The sequence below is a fragment of the Cucurbita pepo genome, chromosome 16 (genome assembly GCF_057944985.1).
Source record: "Cucurbita pepo subsp. pepo isolate OVF chromosome 16, ASM5794498v1, whole genome shotgun sequence".
NCBI classification, from domain to species: Eukaryota; Viridiplantae; Streptophyta; class Magnoliopsida; order Cucurbitales; family Cucurbitaceae; genus Cucurbita; species Cucurbita pepo.
The window spans coordinates 1,170,757-1,179,490 of record NC_141813.1 but is presented as its reverse complement, the minus strand read 5'-3'; the positions used below and the strand labels follow the sequence as shown (position 1 = coordinate 1,179,490).

The window sequence follows — 8,734 nt, the reverse complement described above, 5'->3', positions numbered from 1 at the left end:
GAAAGAGTGGGCTAAAAGTTAGCCCAAACTTAGCAAAAAATGGCCGGCCAAATTTACTCTCTTCGTGAATTCAGAACTTTGAAATGTCAAAACAATTTAACTAAATTTAAGGAGGACCATAACTTCTATTTAATAAGAGGAACCCACATTTATGGCTATACCCTGAATTCAGAACTTTGAAATGTCAAAACAATTTAACTAAATTTAAGGAGGACCATAACTTTTATTTAATAAGAGGAACCCACATTTATGGCTATACCCTTGATGGAAGAAGTGACCACTGAGAAAACTATACCAAGCGAAATCAAGGATGTACTAGACAGTTATGCCGACGTAATGCCAGAGAGATTACCACAAACATTACCACCTCGTCGAGGCATCGATCATGAAATTGAACTCCTCTTCGGGGCCCCCATTGAAGAACGCATATCGGATGGCTCCCCCTGAGCTAGTATAATTGAGGAAACACTTAGATGAGTTTTTGGCGGCAGGATTCATCCGCTTCGCAAAGGCACCCTACGGAGCCCCCGTACTATTTCAGAAAAAGAAGGGTGGGACGTTGCGTCTGTGCATAGATTGTAGAGTCTTAAACAAGGTGACTGTACGCAACAAATACCCACTACCGATAATATCCGACTTGTTAGACCAGCTTCATGGGGCCAAATACTTCACGAAACTAGACTTACGATCAGGGTACTACCAAGTACGTATCGCCGAAGGGGACGAGCCCAAGACTACGTGTATAACAAGATACGGAGCTTTTGAGTTCCTGGTAATCCCCTTTGGCCTAAAAAACGCCCCACTTAGGTGGGGTCACCCACATCGCAAGGTTCGAAAATAGTTGGTTGAAAGAGACGTCAACCAATTAGGTGGGGGAGGATGTCACGGTCATGCTCGTCAAGGCGTATTGCCCATGGTCGCATGCCCATGACAAGTCAAACCCTTTATGTCTTTCCATGTTGTAGTGTTTTACTTTTGTATTTTGAAGGAGTATGACATTTCAGAAAATTCATGTCTAGAACTGGCAGACAAGAAATGGCTCAAAATGTACTATAGGGGGATATGACTAGTTGTCAACTTCTCCCTATCTGATAGTTATATGCAGTAAGCCGTTGTTCTTGCCTTTTGCTTACATTCCCATATAACACCAATTTCAATTTCTTAAATCTTGCTTTCAAAACTCTCTTTCGAAATCTCTCTGCCCCGTTTTCTAAAACTTTCTTCTTGAATCAGGGTAAGAGGCTCTAGCATACGTCGCTTGGCCGTAGGCAACACAAGAACGAATAGGCTTAACTCACTTGTTGCTGAGAAGTGAGTGCCGCACAATCTCAAGTCCGCTTCCATCAAAGTGCAATTGTGACGTGCACGGACCGAGGTTTAGAATTTACCTCGGCGAGTTTTGGCAAGTACTACGACGACCTCAGCATGCAGCGGCACCTAACGGCGCCCTACTCCCCCCTCCCCCAGCCTAACGAAAAGGGAGAAGTTGTGAAGCACAAGGTCCGTTCGCTTGTTCCTGGCGATTACGACACATTTCTCTTGGGAGGTCCACCACATGAACGTGAAGTCCACTTTCCTACTGAAGGATGTTGGGATATGGAGCCTAATGCCCTAGATTTGATATAGATATATTTGGAAGATATTTCGTAAAGATACGATAGAGATATATATGGTAGATATTTGATAAAGATTTGATAGAGATATATTTGTTAGATTATATCTCGTAGGTTTAAATCTTTGGAAGCTATATTTAGTAAATTAAAACCATATATATAACCATTAGGCAATGCTCTGAAAATGTACTTTTCTTCATTCTCTGTATTCTCTGTTGTACAATACCGGAAGTCATCGATATAAAACCTTTAGCAATATTCCTCTTTGTATTTTCTCTCTCCTGTTCTTTGTGTTCATCTTGATCGAGTGTGTGCATTGTTGAGCGATCATATCAATTGGTATCAGAGCTAACAATTGGTATCGATCCTAACAAAGGAGACCGTCAACCACCTGGCTTACTTGACAACGACAACTCCGACAAGGTATTGCACCTGCATAAGGCACTTTACGGGTTTCGACAAGCACCACGAGCTTGGAAGGCGAAGCTCGACAGTATCCTTTTGCCGCTGAAGTTCAAGATGAGCGATCTCGGCGTGCTCAGCTACTACCTCGGCATCGAAGTGCAAGAGAGTACTGCCGGCATCACCATCTGTCAAGGTGCGTATGCAAAGAAGCTGCTGGACACAGCTGGGCTAGCAGACAGTAAGCCTACAAGGATGCCAATGGAGGCCCGACTCTAGCTAAGGAAGAACGGCACTACAACGGCAGCCGACGCCACCAATTACTGCAGCATTGTTGAAAGCCTGCGCTATCTGGTAAACACATGCCATTGGATACGTGAGTAGGTTTAAGGAAGCACCTAGGGAGGGGCATCTTGTGGCTGTCAAGTGCATCCTGCATTATGTGGCCGGAACCAGAGGTTGGGGTGTGAGATACTGTGCAGGGAGGAAAGGAGAAGCTTGAACTGGTCGGCTAAGCGGGATGATTTAGTTCCTATCAGGCGGCGTGATCTACTAGCAATCAACTAAACAAAAGGTAGTTGTTTTGTCTTCTTGTGAAGCAGAGTACACCGCCGCTTAGACGGCAGACACACAAGGGGGTCTGGCTTGCGCAGCTGATGGAAGAACTCATCGGAAGAGAAGGCAATCCACCAATGCTATACGTGGACAACAAAGCTACGATCTCCCTGATCAAAAATCCAGTTTTGCACGACCGGAGCAAGCACATAGAGATCAAGTTCCATTACATCTGGGAGTGTGTAGATCGGGGACTTATCAAGATTGACTTCATCCGAACAGGGTTCCATTACATCCGGGAGTGTGCAAATCGGGGACTTATTAAGATTGACATCATCCGAACAGAGGAACAGCTTGAAGATATCTTCACCAAGTCTCTGGCACGGGTAAAATTTGAGGAACTACGTTCAAAGATCGGAGTTCAAATAATAAGTTAGATATACCATAGATAGTTTTATAGTTTTTTCACGTTTTTACTCAAATTAGTTAGTTGAATCTTTTCTTTTGACTATTTGACGTATAGTTGGAATGGATTGCCATATTTTTAGCTGGCCATTCGGGATGTTTATAGCATAGGTAGGTGGTAAGTTTAGTTGGCCACTTAGTTTCAGCATAGAATTGTTATTTAAATATGTAAATCTAATGAAAAACAAATCACCGTGTTTTTCACCAAAATCAAATCTCAGAGCTTTCATTGTCTTCCTATTTCTAAATAGGATACAAGCTACAAAATCAAATCCCAAAGCTTCCATTCTCCTCTTATAGAAGATACAAGCTACCAACTAACTCCTAATGGGGACAAAACTACTAAAATGTGTAGAGAAAATATACTACCAACCAAGTTCTAAAAATGAGGGAAAAAAATATTAACAAATACTCCATATATAAAAATACATTTCCTAACTAATTATAAAAAAAACAAAAAAAACTAAAAAAAAAAAAAAGACTAAAATATTCCAAATATATCTTTAAATCAAATTTCATAATAGTTACTCTCCATAAATTTACCAAATAACCATTCATTAAATAATATATAATATTTGTTATTAATTTGTATGAATCTATGTAGGCTTGATGAATAAAGATGAGACACGATCCTTGGTCTCTTGATCTTCGAGAGTGTGTCCATCTCTATGTTGGTAGACTGTGTGCGAAATTCTAGCGAGATTTAAAGAAATTTCAATGAAATCTTTAGAGATAATTGGTGAATAATTCAACATTTGAATTTTATTCAATTTCTTCCACGACTGGTTAATCAAATCCTTTATATATCTTCGTGCTTCATGTTCAGAGGCACCTGTGTCATTCATGTAACATTGGAGAGACTTAGCAACTTCACCTCTCTCTGCTTCATCCTATGAATTAGAAAATTGTCATAATTAGTGTTATTCGTCCACATGATCGAAAATTAGGAAATTAATAGCATGAAGAATTTTATTTTAAAAGAAATACCGATGATGAAGCTAAGTCATTGGTAAGACGAAAGATCATGGATGAATGTCGAATAAGATCAGGATAGTCTTCCAAGTATTCCAAATCCTCTTTCATTATTGAGTCTGTGGCAAAGACATAAGCATGAACGAGAAGAAGAGATCCGGATACTGAAATCCATGCATTGTCTAAATACTCTTGGAATGTTGGCTTATAATTGGTGTATTGCCATCTTGCCTCTATCAAGAACGTTTTGCATAAATCTACCCACTACAACATTTTAAATGCTAAAGAGTTAGGATTTGATAAGATTATCGAAATTTTGGATTGGCATAAAATTAAATCAAATAAATTTTTTTTACCATTTTTCTTAAATATGGAATGACATTGATTCCATGATTCTTAACCGCATCCAAAGTCACATGGTTGATTGTGTTGTGGAGAACAATAAAACATATTTTCATGTAGTTAGGCAATGAATCACCGGCCGAAATGTCCCATCTAAAGGTATCAACATATAATCACAAACTTTATTTTATTAATTATGACAACTTTGAACACATGAATTATCTTTATAAACCTTTATCATTTTTTTTTTTTTGTTTAAATTTGGTTCGACTTAGTGGTTAGAAATTACCTCTCGACAACATTGGTGAAGAGTTCAAGTTCATCTAAAGTTCCATACACATCATAAACATCGTCAATTATTGTTATTAACGAAGCAATTTTTGTAGACATTCTTCTAAAATATCCCAGATGAGGTTTGCATCCCATTCCCACGGACCAAAAGAAATTTGCCATCAATCTATCTCTTGCAAAGTCGAGTTTTTCTCCGAGCTCAGTGCTCTTCCACCACCTACGTACATGCCAAAATAATCATTACAATATATTTGATTCAATGGAAAGACTTTCTAAATTATATTTTCTTTTAAAAACAGAAAATCATTTCAAATAGACAATTAAACTTGCTTATTACCTAGAGGCATATTTCAGGTCATCTTGATGTGCGGATTGGACAATATTGAACTCTAACGTGGCGAAATCCAACAACTTAAGGTTTGGTTCAGGTTTTTTTCGATACAAATCGATGAACCATCTAGCCTCCAATCTTGGCATTCTCCAATGAAGTGGGAGTTCGAGAGCATGGCTTACCATAGAACAAATTATTTCATTATCGCTCGATTTAAGGTATTTTGATAGATGTTGAATGGCAAAATGTCTTGCATTATCCAAAAAGGATTCACCTTCCATTGCTAAAAAGGAAGCTTCGTATAAGGATAACATTCCCTTAGCTTTCTCATCACAAATATTATTACAACTTTCTAACTCATCGTGAAACTTCTCAAAGACCTCTGCATATAATCAATAAAAAACATTATTTGGAAGCTATATGACAACAAAATTGAGTTTGAAAACGAAATGGGTTACCTTCGGGAATATAATAACCATGTTGCCTTAAAATCCTAAAATGAAGAGCCGTGGCATATAAGTTGTTCCACTCTAAATCCTTTCCATTCTCAAATTTTTCATTCATATTCTCTAAGATTTGATTTATTTCTATTTGGAAATGATATGACAATCCCAACCTTTGTAGCTTGTCAACTAGCTCCAATTGTCTCAAACTATCTCCATCCAATAATAATTCTTTGTTCAACATCATTTTCACTCTTCTTTTTAGCATATCTCTTCTATTTAAACTCTTCTCTCCCTGAAATTAAATAATGACTTTGTTGTCCGTTTAGGTGAAAAATAATTCGAGAAAACATATTCATAATATACAAACTAAATTATATCGACACATTACCGTGAATTCACTCGTTAGCGATTCAACAAACTCATGCTTCCATATAGGAGGTTGGTAATTTGCAGACCGCCGAACAATAGAAGTATTATAAACTTTTGTATCGACAGTTGATCGCTTATTCATTTGGAAAGACACGTAAAAGTTACGACGAAAAGAAAGATTTCGTGAAGAGGTAAGAGTTGAGAGGGAGGAAAGGAGAGGAAGATGGAGAAGTCCCATTGTCATATTGTGAGCAAACATATCTTTCTCAATTCCTTTTATACATTAATGTTCTCATTTTGAAATAATTAGAAGGAGAAAAACGTGTATTGCTATTATCTCCAATCAATGATCCATAAAATTTTACAACAAAATGAAGACGTGGGCACTAATTATTCTCTTCCTCCATACTCTCCACCACATAAACCTTATTATAAGGTGAAGCAAAGCCCACGTCTCATGTCATGGTTTTGGAATATTAATTTTGGTGTCAATGGGCCTATCAAGTAGAGATGCTAATTAGTGACATAATATGGAGAATTAAAACTTCATAAATGGACAGAGATTAGGAAGGACATTTATTTAAACCATTAAATAAATTTAAAAATGATATGAATTATTGCTATTAGCAATAAAAGCAATGGAATTCAGGTGCCTCAAATTTTAACCAAAGGCCTGTATTAATGCTAACCCATTTCTTCAAAACAATAGGTATTAGGAACCTTAAACAAAAGGGAAACTAAAAAAGTATCATTTCAATGTCTCTTCTCCATCTCCCTCTTTTAGCTTCTAAGTTGTCTGTCTTCTATGCTTTTGTCGATTGAGCTTTTGGTGTCGGGAAAACTCCCAACGACTATGTTGCTCTTCAGCGATACTAATATATATTAAGCGTGCTTTGATTTGAGCGTATGTGATTCATAACAAATCAATATATTTCATAAGCTACTAAAAATTCAAATTTTAATATTATGTTGTAATACAACACCGTTTTAGAAAAAACACAACATGGTCTTTAATTTAAATATTAAAATTAGAGTCTCAAAATTAACTAATTTATTTTCAACACCGTTTTAGTTTAAATATTACATCGTCTTTGATATGTGTTTAAAATATATTTACATTAAATGGGGCGGGCAAGGACAGGGAATTATTATACGTCCCCGTCCCCATTTATCTAATGGAAAAATAATGTTCTCCGCTCCATCCCCTCTTCCTCATGTAAATGGGTAATCCCCTCCCGGTTTGAGGCGGGTCTTTATGGGGCTGGATTCCCGCAGGTAATGTAATAACCCTAAATTTCTATTGACCTAGAGTCGCTACTATATACATGACATAACTTCTTTATGCATAAGTACAATAAAACCAATAATAAACCTATAAAAGCAAAAATATGGTAAAATATGGTAAAATAGGGTAAAATTTCGCACAAATTGAATTCATACAACACCATCTTCAAAATTCTAAAACTTAACACGAAAAAGAAAGAAAGAAAAAGAGAAAAAGAGAAAGAGAGAAAAAAAAAGAAAAAAAAAGGGGTGTTGTTTAAGTTATTTGCAAAACAAAAGTGGGAACAGGATATAAAAATGTACAAAGAACAAGTACACTCTCTATGACCGTGCAGCTCTCTTTAAACTTGATCGGTAACCTATAATTAGTTGAAGAAAGAATTTACTTGTAGGATCTCATTGCATAAATTTTTTTGTTCATTCCACGCACTTTTCTCCAATCTCAGGGAAGTTCATATCTATTCCTCCAGCTATTAGAGCTTTTGTGTGTAGATCTCGAAGTTCTAGGGGTGATTAACATGAGTCAGCTACCAGTAGTCTCAAGATCTTCTTTATATCAGTTTACAAAATCGTGACATTTTTCTTGATTCGTTTCTACACACAATAGAAACACTCATCTTGAAATTACTACATGTGCAGTCCCAAATCTCTTTTCGAGTCTTGTTTATGGAACCATGACGTCAACTTTGATTTGTTTCTACATGAAATAAAAGAGCTATCTACCCATGTGGTCCTATATTTCTCATTAGGACTAGTTTAAAGAATCGCAACGTCAGCCTTGATTCCTCCCCACACACAATAGTAAAACTAATTAACTTACAGGTTTCAGTTATATCGTTCTTCCTACCAATAAGCTTGTTAGGCTTTTTAAGTCATCTTTGTCCTAGAGGTCTACTAGGTTAGAACGTCTAAGGAATTTGAGTCTGATCTCACGTTTTTAGGTCGCTCGAGGTTGACTCCTCGAGGCTAAACCATTTATATGGATGCACCAAAGCCTAGACCTCTAATCGTCACTCACGGTCCTAGGGTGCTTGTTCTATTCGAAATGTATTGTCCTCGGACAATGAGATATTCCTATTAATCACCCAAGTACAAAATTCATAACCTAGAAACATGTCACCAAACTCAATAGGGAGATAACATTCATCAATTCCCCAACGCACAAATCTCAATATCTCATCCTTCATTCTATCATAACGAAAAGCATTAAAATAGACATGCAACTTAAAGTCTAATTCTATTGATATTTTTGTAATTTTCGGTAACATACATTGTTCACTTATCCAAAATTACTCATTAAAGTCTTAAATATACATATTCTAATCACCTAAGGTAGATATGCTTACATGAATGAAGTATGCCTCTTCAAGCTTGCTTTTTCACTTGTTGGAGACAACAAATTTCTTGAAATTAATGTCATTATCGAAACCGAGATAAAATGTCTAACAGAGGGTCCCTTACGTGCACCTTCCACGTGCCCGTCATGCACGTTGTAGAAGAGTACTTGCAGGTCATGTGCCTTGGGTCGGGTCAGTTTGTGCAGCTCGTGCCAGTCTATATTTCTTGTTCGGATGCTAGGTTTACGGGTCACGCACAGGTCTCAGGTCGGATCTATCCGTGACATGTGTCTCCACCTGAAACCGAACGTGCTTTTACACTCCGTG

At 37.2% G+C, this 8,734-nt stretch overlaps 1 protein-coding gene across 1 annotated transcript; it reads right to left on the bottom strand.

The window, feature by feature from the left end:
* Positions 1–3,532: 3,532 nt before the first annotated feature.
* LOC111777805 (terpene synthase 10-like) lies at positions 3,533–6,030 on the bottom strand. The gene is made up of 7 exons (XM_087118366.1): positions 5,806–6,030; positions 5,430–5,709; positions 4,978–5,353; positions 4,639–4,857; positions 4,364–4,502; positions 4,023–4,271; positions 3,533–3,925 (listed from the first exon to the last, which is right to left on the bottom strand). The coding sequence occupies exons 1-7, from the start codon at positions 6,028–6,030 to the stop codon at positions 3,632–3,634; spliced, it is 1,782 nt and encodes a 593-aa protein (XP_086974492.1). The 3' UTR covers positions 3,533–3,631.
* Between the last annotated feature and the right edge of the window lie 2,704 nt (positions 6,031–8,734).

What these genes read in the sequence shown, in the direction of transcription:
- LOC111777805 (XM_087118366.1), bottom strand. Translation starts at nt 6,030, where the DNA reads ATGACAATGGGACTTCTCCATCTTCCTCTCCTTTCCTCCCTCTCAACT. An exon ending in CGCTAACGAGTGAATTCACG is followed by an intron (nt 5,710 to 5,805) that starts GTAATGTGTCGA and finishes ATTTAATTTCAG; the next exon opens with GGAGAGAAGAGTTTAAATAG. An exon ending in GACCTGAAATATGCCTCTAG is followed by an intron (nt 4,858 to 4,977) that starts GTAATAAGCAAG and finishes GCATGTACGTAG; the next exon opens with GTGGTGGAAGAGCACTGAGC.